General features: G+C 47.4%; 1 protein-coding gene across 3 annotated transcripts in view; it reads left to right on the top strand.

Annotated features, from left to right (window-relative positions):
- Window positions 1-15,642, top strand: part of SRSF12 (serine and arginine rich splicing factor 12) — a 45,897-nt gene that overhangs the window by 6,260 nt on the left and 23,995 nt on the right. For all 3 annotated transcript variants that reach the window (XM_063916969.1, XM_063916968.1, XM_063916970.1), the window contains exon 4: window positions 9,129-9,232. In XM_063916969.1, the coding sequence (XP_063773039.1) occupies window positions 9,129-9,232 (104 nt within the window). The remainder of the gene's footprint in view (window positions 1-9,128; window positions 9,233-15,642) is intronic.

Below are 15,642 nucleotides of genomic sequence, written 5' to 3'. Positions count from 1 at the left end.
AATCAGATAAATTAAATGAAGTGTGTGATGATTAAAGGCGCTCACACGCTTATCAAAACAAGTGGCGTTACCGTCTCCAGATACGGCCGCCTTCAAGGAGCCAGCTAGTAGGAGGCTGGAATATATCCTAAAAAGTATATACACACACATACTGGTGTTATACTGCGACCAGCGATCGCCTCAGCCTGGATGTGCAGCGCTGGGGTGGCTTGGTCGGATTCCCTGACTGAAAATATTGATGCCCTTGACAGGGACAGTATTTTATTGACTATAGAGCATTTAAAGGATGCATTTCTATATATGCGAGATGCACAGAGGGATATTTGCACTCTGGCATCAAGAGTAAGTGCGATGTCCATGTCTGCCAGAAGATGTTTATGGACACGACAGTGGTCAGGTGATGCAGATTCCAAACGGCAGTATTGCCGTATAAAGGGGAGGAGTTATTTGGGGTCGGTCCATCGGACCTGGTGGCCACGGCAACAGCCGGAAAATCCACCTTTTTACCCCAAGTCACATCTCAGCAGAAAAAGACACCGTCTTTTCAGCCTCAGTCCTTTCGTCCCCATAAGGGCAAGCGGGCAAAAGGCCAGTCATATCTGCCCAGGGGTAGAGGAACGGAAGAAGACTGCAGCAGGCAGCCCCTTCCCAGGAACAGAAGCCCTCCACCGCTTCTGCCAAGTCCTCAGCATGACGCTGGGGCCGTACAAGCGGACTCAGGTGCGGTGGGGGGGGGTCGTCTCAAGAGTTTCAGCGCGCAGTGGGCTCACTCGCAAGTGGACCCCTGGATCCTACAAGTAGTATCCCAGGGGTACAGATTGGAAATTCGAGACGTCTCCCCCTCGCAGGTTCCTGAAATCTGCTTTACCAACGTCTCCCTCCGACAGGGAGGCAGTATTGGAAACAATTCACAAGCTGTATTCCCAGCAGGTGATAATCAAAGTACCCCTCCTACAACAAGGAAAGGGGTATTATTCCACACTATTTGTGGTACTGAAGCCAGACGGCTCGGTGAGATTTATTCTAAATCTGAAATCTTTGAACACTTACATACAAAGGTTCAAATCAAGATGGAGTCACTCAGAGCAGTGATAGCGAACCAGGAAGAAGGGGACTATATGGTGTCCCTGGACATCAAGGATGCTTACCTCCATGTCCCAAATTGCCCTTCTCACCAAGGGTACCTCAGGTTCGTGGTACAGAACTGTCACTATCAGTTTCAGACGCTGCCGTTTGGATTGTCCACGGCACCCCGGGTCTTTACCAAGGTAATGGCCGAAATGATGATTCTTCTTCAAAGAAAAGGCGTCTTAATTATCCCTTACTTGGACGATCTCCTGATAAGGGCAAGGTCCAGAGAACAGTTGGAGGTCGGAGTAGCACTATCTCAAGTAGTTCTACGACAGCACGGGTGGATTCTAAATATTCCAAAATCGCAGCTGATTCCGACGACACGTCTGCTGTTACTAGGGATGATTCTGGACACAGTCCAGAAAAAGGTGTTTCTCCCGGAGGAGAGAGCCTGGGAGTTATCCGAGCTAGTTAGGAACCTCCTAGAACCAGGCCAAGTGTCAGTGCATCAATGCACAAGAGTCCTGGAAAAAATGGTGGCTTCTTACGAAGCGATTCCATTCGGCAGATTTCACGAAAGAATTTTTCAGTGGGATCTGCTGGACGAATGGTCCGGATCGCATCTTCAGATGCATCAGCGGATAATCCTGTCTCCAAGGACAAGGGTGTCTCTTCTGTGGTGGCTGCAGAGTGCTCATCTACTAGAGGGCAGCAGATTCGGCATTCAGGACTGGGTCCTGGTGACCACGGATGCCAGCCTGAGAGGCTGGGGAGCAGTCACACAGGGAAGAAATTTCCAAGGAGTGTGGTCAAGTCTGGAGACTTCTCTCCACATAAATATACTGGAGCTAAGGGCAATTTACAATGCTCTGAGCCTAGGAAGACCTCTGCTTCAAAGTCAACCGGTGCTGATCCAGTCGGACAACATCACGGCAGTCGCCCACGTAAACAGACAGGGCGACACAAGAAGCAGGAGGGCAATGGCAGAAGCTGCAAGGATTCTTCGCTGGGTGGAAAATCATGTGATGGCACTGTCAGCAGTGTTCATTCCGGGAGTGGACAACTGGGAAGCAGACTTCCTCAGCAGGCACGACCTCCACCCGGGAGAGTGGGGACTTCACACGGAAGTCTTCCACATGATTGTGAACCATTGGGAAAAACCAAAGGTGGACATGATGGCGTCCCGCCTGAACAAAAAACTGGACAGGTATTGCGCCAGGTCAAGAGACCCTCAGGCAATAGCTGTGGACGTTCTGGTAACACCGTGGGTGTACCAGTCGGTGTATGTGTTCCCTCCTCTGCTTCTCATACCTAAGGTACTGAGAATTATAAGACGTAGAGGAGTAAGAACTATACTCGTGGCTCCGGATTGGCCAAGAAGGACTTGGTACCCGGAACTTCAAGAGATGCTCACAGAGGACTCGTGGCCTCTGCCGCTAAGAAGGGACTTGCTTCAGCAAGTACCATGTCTGTTCCAAGACTTACCGCGGCTGCGTTTGACGGCATGGCGGTTGAACGCCGGATCCTAAGGGAAAAAGGCATTCCGGAAGAGGTCACTCCTACCCTGGTCAAAGCCAGGAAGGAGGTGACCGCACAACATTATCACCACATGTGGCGAAAATATGTTGCGTGGTGTGAGGCCAGGAAGGCCCCACGAAGAAATTTCAACTCGGTCGATTCCTGCATTTCCTGCAAACAGGAGTGTCTATGGGCCTCAAATTGGGATCCATTAAGGTTCAAATTTCGGCCCTGTCGATTTTCTTCCAGAAAGAATTGGCTTCAGTTCCTGAAGTCCAGAAGTTTGTCAAGGGAGTACTGCATATACAACCCCCTTTTGTGCCTCCAGTGGCACTGTGGGATCTCCAACGTAGTTCTGGGATTCCTCAAATCACATTGGTTTAAACCGCTCAAATCTGTGGATTTGAAATATCTCACATGGAAAGTGACCATGATGTTGGCCCTGGCCTCGGCCAGGCGAGTGTCAGAATTGGCGGCTTTCTCACAAAAGCCCATATCTGATTGTCCATTCGGACAGGGCAGAGCTGCGGACTCGTCCCCAGTTTCTCCCTAAGGTGGTGTCAGCGTTTCACCTGAACCAGCTTATTGTGGTACTTGCGGCTACTAGGGACTTGGAGGACTCCAGGTTGCTAGATGTTGTCAGGGCCCTGAAAATATAGGTTTCCAGGACGGCTGGAGTCAGGAAAACTGACTCGCTGTTTATCCTGTTTGCACCCAACAAGCTGGGTGCTCCTGCTTCTAAGCAGACGATTGCTCGTTGGATTTGTAGTACAATTCAGCTTGCACATTCTGTGGCAGGCCTGCCACAGCCAAAATCTGTAAATGCCCATTCCACAAGGAAGGTGGGCTCATCTTGGGCGGCTGCCCGAGGGGTCTCGGCTTTACAAGTTTGCCGAGCAGCTACTTGGTCAGGGGCAAACACGTTTGCTAAATTCTACAAATTTGATACCCTGGCTGAGGAGGACCTGGAGTTCTCACATTTGGTGCTGCAGAGTCATCCGCACTCTCCCGCCCGTTTGGGAGCTTTGGTATAATCCCCATGGTCCTTACGGAGTTCCCAGCATCCACTTAGGACGTCAGAGAAAATAAGAATTTACTTACCGATAATTCTATTTCTCGTAGTCCGTAGTGGATGCTGGGCGCCCATCCCAAGTGCGGATTGTCTGCAATACTTGTACATAGTTATTGTTACAAAAATCGGGTTATTATTGTTGTGAGCCATCTTTTCAGAGGCTCTGCTGTTATCATGCTGTTAACTGGGTTCAGATCACAGGTTGTACAGTGTGATTGGTGTGGCTGGTATGAGTCTTACCCGGGATTCAAAATCCTTCCTTATTGTGTACGCTCGTCCGGGCACAGTATCCTAACTGAGGCTTGGAGGAGGGTCATAGGGGGAGGAGCCAGTGCACACCACCTAGTCCTAAAGCTTTTACTTTTGTGCCCTGTCTCCTGCGGAGCCGCTATTCCCCATGGTCCTGACGGAGTCCCCAGCATCCACTACGGACTACGAGAAATAGAATTATTGGTAAGTAAATTCTTATTTTAACTGCTTTCCTTCAGTAACTTGTTTTGCAGGTTAGCTTTAAATGGTGGTTAATAATAAATAATTCCTTGGAGAAATATAGCTAAATTTAGTAAATTGGTATACATTTTTTACATACTGGCCACTTGGCAGAAGTACAGAGCAAAATGTTCAAAAGAAACTAGACCGAGCCAACCATTCCATACATGAACTTCATTGTAGCCAGATGACATGGGGGATTGTTGCTGTCTATACACTGACAGATTGACGGGGGTGTCACCTGGCTCCATAGCAGTGCAGTGCAGGCAAATATGGACGAGATCGTCCATATTGACCTGCATGCACAGCCGACGGGGCACCAGTGATGAATGAGCGCGGGGCCGCGCATCGCTCTTCGCTGGTGCCTCCACATTGAAAGATATGAACGGTATCATTCATTAATGAACGAGATCGTTCATATCTTTCAGTATTATCGCCCAGTGTGTAGGGCCCATAAGTCATCAGTCTTTAATTGCAGTGTTTTCATACTATTGCATAGATATGAGAAAAAAGCTGTACAGTGTCAATCTTAAATTCCTAGCATAGTTAGTGCAAACCTGCAGTCATTACTAAGTGTTGTGGCTGTCTTCTAATTCCCTACTCCCATACAGATGTCCAAACTGGAGTGAGGGAACAACTATTAGGGGGCAATTCAAAAGATGTTTTGGATACACGTTGGAGCAATTCAATTGTTGCTCTAATCAGGCACCCCAAAGCACTGTGTTTAGCTATGCAAAGCATCTAAAGACAACAAATAGTGCCTGCAATGCAAAAAGTTTTTGGGACCCTTTTCTCACACTTCTGCTTGCCATCTCAGGAGGCTGTGAGCAGAAGTGTTCGTTTTGGAGCTAAACAGCAGAACAGTTGAATTGTTTGGTCTGGTGGCAGGTGCCCAGAAACTCCCCGCACCCCCAAAAAACAAAAAAAACAACAACAATTAAATCCCAGCTTTGGGTTCAAGGCAGAAGTTAAAAGCGTGTAGCTGAACTTCTGTAGCTTTAATGTGTAATTTGTCTGAGCTATAAAACACACTGGTCGGCCATCCTAACTTGCACACTACATGTTCTTAGTATTTTAAAGCCTTAACTTGATGATTCAACTTTATTTTTATTTCTCTAACGTCCTAGAGGATGCTGGGGACTCCGTAAGGACCATGGGGAATAGACGGGCTCCGCAGGAGATAGGGCACTTTAAGAAAGCTTTGGATTCTGGGTGTGCACTGGCTCCTCCCTCTATGTCCCTCCTCCAGACCTCAGTTTTAGACTGTGCCCAGAGGAGAATGGGTGCACTGCAGGGAGCTCCCCTGAGTTTCCTGTTTAGAAAGCATTTTTGTTAGGGTTTTTTTCAGGGAGCACTGCTGGCAACAGGCTCCCTGCATCGAGGGACTGAGGAGAGAGGAGCAGACCTACTTAAATGTTAGGCTCTGCATCCTCGGCTACTGGACACCATTAGCTCCAGAGGGACTGAACACAGGTTCGTCCTGGGCGTTCACCTCACAGAGCCAGAAGAAACGAAGGCAGAAGACGTCTCAGGCGGCAGAAGCCTTCGGTGCTTCACAGAGGTAACGCACAGCACTGCAGCTGTGCGTCATTGCTCCACTACACCTCACACACTCCGGTCACAGTATGGGCGCAGGGGGGGGCGCCCTGGGCAGCAATATAAAACCTCTTCTATGGCAAGAGTGGGCACTGTACATGTATATAAAAGCCCCTGCCATTTTTTAGTAAGTTTGTGCGGGATAGAAGCCCGCCACCGAGGGGGCAGGGCTTCTCCCACAGCACTCACCAGCGCCATTTTCTCTACACAGCACCGCTGAGAGGAAGCTCCCCGGACTCTCCCCTGCTTGACACACGGTGAAAGGGGGTTTTAAAATAGAGGGGGGGGGCACATTATTGGCGTTATACACTACAAACAGCGCTACTGGGGAAAACATTGTTTTTTTTCCAGGGTAATATAGCGCTGGGGGGTGTGCTGGCATACTCTCTCTCTCTGTCTCTCCAAAGGGCCTCTGGGGAACCTGTCTTCAGAAAAGAGATTCCCTGTGTGTGTGTGTGCGCAGTGTGTCGGTACGTGTGTGTCGACATGTTTGACGAGGAGGGCATGATGGTCAGGTCGCCGTCGGCAACACCGGACTGGATGGATATGTGGAATGTCTTGAATAATAATGTGAATTTACTGCATAAACGATTAGACAAGGCTGAAGCTAGGGATCAGTCAGGTAGTCAGACCATGCCTGTCCCTGTGGCACCAGGACCTCCGGGGTCTCAAAAACGCACCATATCCCAGATCACTGACAGATACCGACACAGACTGACTCTAGTGTCGACTATGAGGATGCAAAATTACAGCCGAAGGTGGCAAAAGGTATTCGTTACATGATTGTGGCCATAAAAGAGGTTTTGCATATCATTGAAGAACCCCCTGTCACTGACACGAGGGTACATATGTATAAAGGGAAGAAGCCTGAGGTCACTTTCCCGTCATTTGAACTAAGCGAATTATGTGAGAAGGCTTGGGAGACTCCAGATAGGAGACTACAAGTTCCCAAAAGGATTCTTGTGGCGTATCCCTTTCGGCAAAAGGATAGGATACGATGGGAATCGTCGCCGAAGGTAGACAAGGCGCTGACACGCTTATCCAAGAAGGTGGCACTGCCTTCTCAGGATACGGCTTCCCTCAAGGATCCTGCTGATCGTAAGCAGGAGGTTACCATGAAGCACATGTACACATATTCCGGTACTATCGTTAGGCCAGCTATGGCATCGGCCTGGGTGGATAATGCTATCGCGGCATGGACAGATTCCTTATCTACGGAACTTGAAACCCTAGATAAGGATTCCATTCAAATGTCCGTAGAGCGTATCAAAGATGCTGCCTTATATATGAGGGATGTTCAAAGAGACATTTGTTTACTAAGCTCCAGAATAAATGCTATGTCTATTTCTGCTAGGCGACTCCTGTGGATCCGACAGTGGACGGGGGACGCCGACTCAAAGCGGCATATGGAGTCGTTGCCTTACAAGGGGGAGGAGTTGTTTGGAGACGGCCTCTCGGACCTGGTCTCTACTGCTACGGCAGGTAAATCGAATTTCTTACCTTATGTCCCCCAGCAGCATACAAAAAAAGGCAAATCATTATCAGATGCAGTCCTTTCGTTACAATAAAAACAAGAAGGTACGGGGATCGTCCTTCATTGCCAGAGGGAGAGGCAGGGGAAAAAAGCTGCATACAGCTAGTTACCAGGAGCAGAAGTCCTCCCCTACCTCTGCAAAGTCCACCGCATGATGCTGGGGCTTGAAATTAGGGTCCATAAAGGTCCAAATTTCGGCCTTATCCAATTTCTTCCAAAAAGAATTTGCTTCTCTGCCTGAAGTACAGACATTTGTGAAGGGGGTACTGCATATTCAGCCTCCCTTTGTACCTCCGGTGGCGCCTTGGGATCTTAACGTGATATTAAGTTTCCTCAAGTCACCTTGGTTTGAACCACTTAAGATGGTGGAATTGAAATATCTCACTTGGAAAGTGGTTATGTTATTGGCCTTGGCTTCTGCAAGGCGTGTTTCGGAATTGGCGGCTTTATCACATAAAAGCCCCTATCTGGTTTTTCATGTGGATAGGGCAGAATTGAGGACTCGTCCTCAATTTCTGCCAAAGGTGGTCTCCTCTTTTCATATAAACCAACCTATTGTCGTGCCTGTGGCTACACGGGACTTGGGGGATTCAGAGTGCCTGGATGTGGTCAGGGCTTTGAAGATTATGTCTCCAGAACAGCTAGGATCAGGAAGACTGAAGCTCTGTTTGTTCTGTATGCGGACAACAAAGTTGGTGCTCCTGCTTCAAAGCAGACTATTGCTCGCTGGATCTGTAATATGATTCAGCAAGCGTATTCTACCAGCCGTTGCCTAAATCGGTTAAGGCCCATTTCACTAGGAAGGTGGGCTCGTCTTGGGCGGCTGCCCAAGGGGTCTCTGCATTACAGTTGTGCCGAGCAGCTACTTGGTCGGGGTCAAACACTTTTGCAAAGTTCTAGAAGTTTGTTACCCTGGCTGAGGAGGACCTCCTGTTTGCTCAATCGGTGCTGCAGTCATCCGCACTCTCCCGCCCGTTTGGGAGCTTTGGTATAATCCCCATGGTCCTTACGGAGTCCCCAGCATCCTCTAGGACGTTAGAGAAAATAAGATTTTACTTACCGGTAAATCTATTTCTCGTAGTCCGTAGAGGATGCTGGGCGCCCGTCCCAAGTGCGGACGACTTCTGCAAGACTTGTATATAGTTATTGCTTAAATAAGGGTTATGTTATAGTTTCATCGGTCTGGGACTGATGCTATGTCATTTTCATACTGTTAACTGGGTAGTGTATCACAAGTTATACGGTGTGATTGGTGTGGCTGGTATGAATCTTGCCCTTAGATTAACTAAAATCCTTTCCTCGTACTGTCCGTCTCCTCTGGGCACAGTTTCCCTAACTGAGGTCTGGAGGAGGGGCATAGAGGGAGGAGCCAGTGCACACCCAGAATCCAGTGCACACCCAGAATCCAAAGTCTTAAAGTGCCCTATCTCCTGCAGAGCCCGTCTATTCCCCATGGTCCTTACGGAGTCCCCAGCATCCTCTACGGACTACGAGAAATAGATTTACTGGTAAGTAAAATCTTTTTTTTGTTCTATACCAACCTGTTTTTACAAATCTACATCCTGTTATACGTGGTAAGCAATTCTGGCTTTTGACATTCTTGCAAGCAGTGTTTTTTGTTAATGTGCACCAAAATGTAGCTAAAAGTACATGTCTATTAAGTCCTTTAGATATTTTCAGTGTTTCAAAGTGTGCTTGTGGTCACTGCTGCTTTAAATAAGCTTTACTAATTGGTAAAATGTCTTAGCTTTAAAATGTTGTAGACTTAGTTTTGGTTTCCTCTAGAAAGCTCTGGTTTAGATAGTGCCACACACAGTATACCACAAAGTCTCCTTAACTGATGGTCAGGTTTGAAGATGTCAGAGATGCTGAAGATGCCCTTTATAATCTCAACAGAAAATGGGTTTGTGGACGTCAAATTGAGATTCAATTTGCTCAAGGTGATCGAAAAAGTAAGTACTTAGGATTTCTAAGCATACGTTAAACATTGGCCAATGATTACTACAAAATCTAAAGTCACAATATTAACTGCAGTGTTTAAGGTGCATCAAACCCACTTATGTTTGACATCTTGTAGAACATTGAAGCCTTATGTAGTCCTTATGCTGCCACCTTAAAGTGTATATAAATGACAGTACTGTTTACAGTGGCTGCCATTGGTTTTGTATCACTAGCACAGGTCATGTTTTCAGGATTTCTATCTGCAAACAGGTGGGATAATTGGCCCAGTTAAAAGATGAACGAATCTGTGCATGATTAAAGAATTACAGAAAACTTGACCTGTTGGGGGCTACTTGAAGACTGTGGTTGAGAACCACTAGTTTAGGGAATTTATCAGATTATATTTGGGTGACTTAATGTTTGGGTTTCTTGATTTTTACCTAAAATGTGAGAATACAAAAGCGTTTTTGGTATACAAGGTCAACATTAGTTATTTCTTTTCATCCACTAGGGGTCACTGGAGTACTCTTGGGATATGGACGGCTTCCGCAGGAAACAGGGCACTGAATATATAAGTTTAGAACTCTCCACCCCTCCATATCCCAGAGTACCTCAGTGTTTTTTCTGTGCTCATGCACTAACAAGGCTTGTGTGGGGTTCCCACGCTTTTCTTTGAATATTTTTTTTATTTTAATTTTTACTTTTTTTATACTACTTCAGCACATCCCTTCCCAGTTTCTACTAAAAACATGGGTCCGGGATAGTGCCGCTGCACGGAGCAGCGCATGGCGTGTCGGTCCTCACAAAGAGCACCCTCACAGCCACACGCAGCTCACTGCCTGCTGCAAGAGCTGGACGGAGCTTACAGAAAGAAGCCCCGTCGCAGCCCTCCCTACAAGGAGACAAGGTATGCTGGGGGGGATGGGGCGGTCAGCGCACGCTGCCGCCCCGCTCTGTGGGGTCCGTGTTTAACAGCCGCCGCTAATACAGCCGCTCCGTCCGCGCTGGAAGGATCTCAAAGTTTGCTCCAGCGCTACGAGGGGGAGAACCGCCGCAGCTCAGCGCTCACACTAGCGCCGCCGGAAGCTGCTATGCGCCGCTCCAGCCAGCAGAAACCAGTTCACTCGGCCGCTCTCCTCACAAGCGTCCCCCGCCTCCCTGCAATGACACCAAGGTCAGCTTCCCGGCACCCGCTCCCCGCTGAGACACAGTGCTACACAGAGCACGGGGGGGGGGGGGGGGACACAAGTTTGATCACAGGCTGCGCTGCTGCAAGGGAGAAAAACTTATAATAGGCTGCATGACAGGCTGCCAGATTTCATATGCACCATAGGTTGTATTAATAGCCTATTGAGCCTATATTAAACACAGGAGGCATGTATTATAACCTGACCTGTGATTATCACTGTAAGCATGGCATGGGGGCCATTTTAACCATGCTTCCTGTTTCTTCCTGTTTGTAATTCCAGAAAGTTCCTGTCCTACATATCTACTCAACCGGAGGCGCAGTGGTGTTAGTGGGAATTTTTGGTTCAGGTTTTATATAGGCTGGCCATGTGAACTGCACTTCGGAGATAGATATAGATAGATATATATATATATATATATATATATATATATATATATATATATATATATATATATATATATATATATATATATATACATACACCCCTCTCTCTTAAGTAACAATTTTTACTGAGTCGTGCAAGTGTCTGTCTTTCTCTATTGTGTTGTCTGTCTGCATAATGAGTACGGCACCAGCAAAGACTAAAAAAGTTTTACTGCAATGTCTGTACATGGATCTACCACATGTTCAGTATGTTTTGTAGGTTTCCACTCCGAAACCCGGTTTCATTCCCAGATCCTATGTTACGCAAATGTAATGGCTGGGTTGCAATTAGAATTGGCCGCCGCTCGACACGAGCGGCAAGATTGGAGTCTCTGGTGAGACTGCCAGATCTAACGGAGGAGTCTCAGCCTTTGCAAAGGTCCAACTTCACTTTGGGTACAAGGGATTAATTTAATTTGTTTTTTAATTTACCCGTTTCTGCTATGTTGCAGTCTGACAATTCTATGCCAGACCTCCACGGCGCTAAATAAGGGTGAGGAGGGCAAATTAGACCAGCAGTCAGTCAGTGCAGCTTTTGACAGCCCAGACATTAATAATCTCATCAGGCCAGTGCGTCAGTCTCTGAAGTTTACAGAGACTAAGGAGCCTCTGACATATAATAGTCGTATTTACTAAACGACAGATCTCCAATGGGGTTCTTATTTAGGAATATCTTAATAAGATGTTAGTAGAAACACGAAAGAACCGAATAACCGGTTCTATACCTCACAGATTTAAGTCTACTTACCCGTTTCCACACAGTGACATCTACATTGGAGATTCCGCCATTGGTGGATTCGTCTGTGTCAAACCTTTATAAAGACCCTTCAGACGTAAGATAGAAGGGCATTTGGGTCACTAAGGCGCTATTTGTATGGATAACAGAACTCAAGTCTGCTCTACATGACGATCATGTTATACTTATCGCTAATCAAATCTGAGAAGCTGCTGAGTATCTATGTACAGCTTCTGCTGTCAGCTCGCTTCTCGCTTTTCATCGTCGCTAGTTACAGCACGACAAGTACTCTGGCTGCGTTCTTGGCAAGCGGAGTCAGAGGTCAAAAGAATACGGTGGCCAGAAGTTGTTTGGTCCTAAATTGGACAAATGCATTTCTCAGGCCGGGGGGGTGGGGGGGGGGGGGGGGGGTTGTGAGTCTAGTTTCCTGCCATTGCCTCCACCGGTACTGAGACGGAAATACTCTGGCCCGGCGTTCAAATCCTTTAGACTTCAGTCCTTTCAAGGCTGTGGTAGAGAGACAGCCACGCCTTGTAACGTCAGGGCGCTAAGGTCACCGACAAGCCAGTGGCTTGACGGGCTCCCGGGCCATCTCGGATTTCCTATTGTGGGTGCGCGCCTTCAGACGTTACATTTGCCGGGATTCCAGACATCCACTGATGGATGTATCTGCAATTTAGTGTTAAAAGAAAGCTGTCTCCCGCCACTGCGCTTTTTCAAGACAGGACTGCCTCTGTCGGACGACAAGAAGGTGCTTCGGCAAATTGCCATTCAGTCTCTGCTGGATTCAGCAGTTTTAATTCCAGGCCTGGTACACCAACAAAGTCGGAGTTATTATTCCAGTCTGTTTGTGGTACCGAAACCCGATGGCTCCGTCAGAGTCTCACTCAGTAAGTCACTTACTACAGATTAAAGATGGAATTTCTGCGGTCAGTAATTGCAGATTTAGAGCCACAAGATTGCATGAATGCGCTAGATCTCAAGGATGCGTACTTACACATTCCGATTTGGTCACCTCATCAGAGGTTCTTGCGTTTTGCAATACGCCACAACCATTAACAGTTTCAGGCTCTACCGTTTGGCCTCTCGTCAGCGCCTCGGGTATTCACCAAAGTGATGTCTGTGATGATAGCTCATCTCAGATCCCTGGGAGTGACAATCGTTCCGTACTTAGACGATCTGCTCAAAAGCTCCATCTCAACAGATGCTCCTCCAACATGCGCTGCTAACGTACAATGTACTGGTTCACCACGGTTTGAGTGTCAATTTCAAGAAATCCTATCTAATTCCGTCTCAACTACTTCAATTCCTAGGTATGATTCTCGATACGGTAAATCAAAGAATTTACATACCACAACAAAGTACAGATTATTCGCCATCTGGTACAATTGGTGCTCAAGCCACGCACAGTCTCTGTACATTTGTGTATTCGCCTATTAGGAACAATGGTGGCGGCTTTCGAAGCGCTTCAGTTCGGAAGATTTCACTCACGTCCATTTCAACTGGATGTGCTCGCACAGTGGTCGGCCTAGCATCTGCAGATTCACCACAGGGTGAGGTTGTCGGCAAGGGTGTCTCTACTCTGTCTGGTGGCTCAAGGTTCACAATTTAACCGCAGGCGGCGGCTGGAATTGGATAATTCTAACGACGGACGCAAGTCTCTGAGGTTGGGGAGCTGTAGTTCAAAATTGTCAGCTCCAGGGTCTCTGGGCGGATCACGAAAGATTGCTGTCTATTAATGTCCTGGAACTCCGCGCAATTTACAATGCACTACGACAAGCAGTACACATGCTTCGCTCTCAGACTGTCCCAAGTGCAGTCAGACAACGCAACGGCAGTCGCATACATCAACAAACAAGGAGGAACGAGAAGCCGCATGGCAATGCGGGAAGTAGCTCGAATCCTCAATTGGCCAGAATACCACCAGGTGATATTGTCGGCAGTGTTCATGCCGGGAGTGGACAACTGGGAGGCGGATTATCTCAGCCGTCGGGATTTTCATCCAGGAGAATGGGCATTAAATCCAGAAGTGTTTCACATGTTGGTCCAGAGGTGGGGTTACCCTCAAGTGGACCTGATGGCATCTCGCCACAATCACCAAACGCCCCCAGTATGTGTCCAGAATGAGAGATCCAAAGGCAGTGGCGGTGGATGCTCTCACAGTCGCGTGGCCGTACAGCCTTGTGTATCGGTTTCCACCGTTTCCGCTGCTCCTTCTGTTGCTAAAACGGATCAAAAGAGAGTCCGTCACAGTCATACTAGTGGCGCCTCATTGGCCTCGGAGAGCTTGGTTCTCAGATCTCCGCGGACTACTCGCAGACGATCCTTGGCCGCTGCCACTACGTCCGGACTTGTTACAACAGGGCCCGTTCCTTTACCCCGATTTAGCGCGGCTGCGTTTTACGGGGTGGCTATTGAGAACGCACTCTTGAGGAGAGCGGGCATTCCAGAATCTGTTATACCAACCATGTTACGAGCTAGGAAGCCAGTTACGGCAGCTCATTATTACAGAATTTGGTGTGCCTATATAGGTTGGTGTGAAACTCGGAAGTTTCCGACATCTTTCAGGTTATCCCGTCTTTTGTTATGTCTACAGCCGGGTTAGATGGAGGACTGCGTTTATCTACACTAAAGGTGCAGGTATCTGCGCTGTCCATTTATTTTCAAAGACTATTGGCTCTATTGCCGTCGGGGCACACTTTTCTGCAAGGTGTCCTCAGAGTACAGCCTCCATTCATTCCACCTACAGCGCCATTGGACTTGAATCGGGTTTTAGATTTATTACAGTCTTCACATTTTGAAAGTGGATATTACTTGGAAAATGATTTTTCTTCTAGCCTCAGCTTCGGCAAGGCGTGTTTCAGATTTGGGTGTCTTGTCATACAAGCCACCGTGTTTGGTGTTTCATGACAGAGCGGAACTTTGACCGAATCCCGCTTTCTTACCAAAGGGTAGTGTCATCTTTTCACATCAATCAACCATTAGTAGTTCCTGTGTTAACCGGACATTCTGGAACTCTGGATGTGGTACGCGCATTCCGCGTTTATGTATCCCGAACGTCTACAGTTCGTAAAACAGATACGTTGTTTGTTCTCTATGATGCTGCCAAGATAGGTTGGCCAGCTTCTAAGCAGACCTTATGCAGATGGATAAAACTGACTATACCTTCAAGGTTACAGCCGCCTACATCTGTAACAGCTCATTCCACATGTTCTGTGGGAGCTTCATGGGCATCTGGTCGTGGAGCTTCTACGACGCAGCTTTGCCGTGCGGCTACATGGTCATCGGTGCACACGTTTGTGCGCTGTTACAAGTTGGATACGTTTGCGGCATCAGCATCTAGCTTTGGCCGCCTAGTGTTACAGGTGTCAAACAGCTCTCCCGCCCACAAGGGAAACTTTGGTACGTCCCAAGAGTACTCCAGTGACCCCTAGTGGATGAAAAAGAAAATAGGATTTTGGTACTTACCAGGTAAATCCTTTTCTTTGAATCCATAGGGGGCACTGGACGCCCACCCAGAGCAGTTTTACCTGGGTTGTATTAAGCTCAGAGGAGCTTATGGTACCACATTTTCACCGATTGGTTCAAATTATAAAGTTCTATCGGTTATGGTGTCAGCTGTTTAGTTGACAGTAACGTTATGTGTCAACTTTGTTGTTGTCCGTTATGTTATAGGAATTCTCCATTGTCAACCTCTCTATAGTTCCTGTTCGCTCAGTAAAAAAACACTGAGGTCGTACACTGAGGTACTCTGGGATATGGAGGGGTGGAGAGTTCTAAATTTAAATATTCAGTGCCTTTGTTTCTGCTAAGACGTCCATATCCCAAGAGTACTCCAGTGCCCCCTATGGATTCAAAGAAAAGGATTTGCCTGGTAAGTACCAAAATCCTATTTTTATTGTACCCAAAATACTGTTAAGACTTTCATTTGCAGGCAAACACTTGCTGGCTATAATTTCTCTACCATTTTTAAAATATGTAAAAGTCTACCATTTATTTAATTCACACTTTTTTACACTCCTGCGGAATTGACTCTGCCTTTGTGAGACTTCTGTACCTCGCCCAATCCTGAG

Source organism: Pseudophryne corroboree, chromosome 4, assembly GCF_028390025.1.
Source record: "Pseudophryne corroboree isolate aPseCor3 chromosome 4, aPseCor3.hap2, whole genome shotgun sequence".
NCBI classification, from domain to species: domain Eukaryota; kingdom Metazoa; phylum Chordata; class Amphibia; order Anura; family Myobatrachidae; genus Pseudophryne; species Pseudophryne corroboree.
Note: the sequence above shows the minus strand (reverse complement) of the source record. Positions and strands in the feature narration are given on the sequence as shown.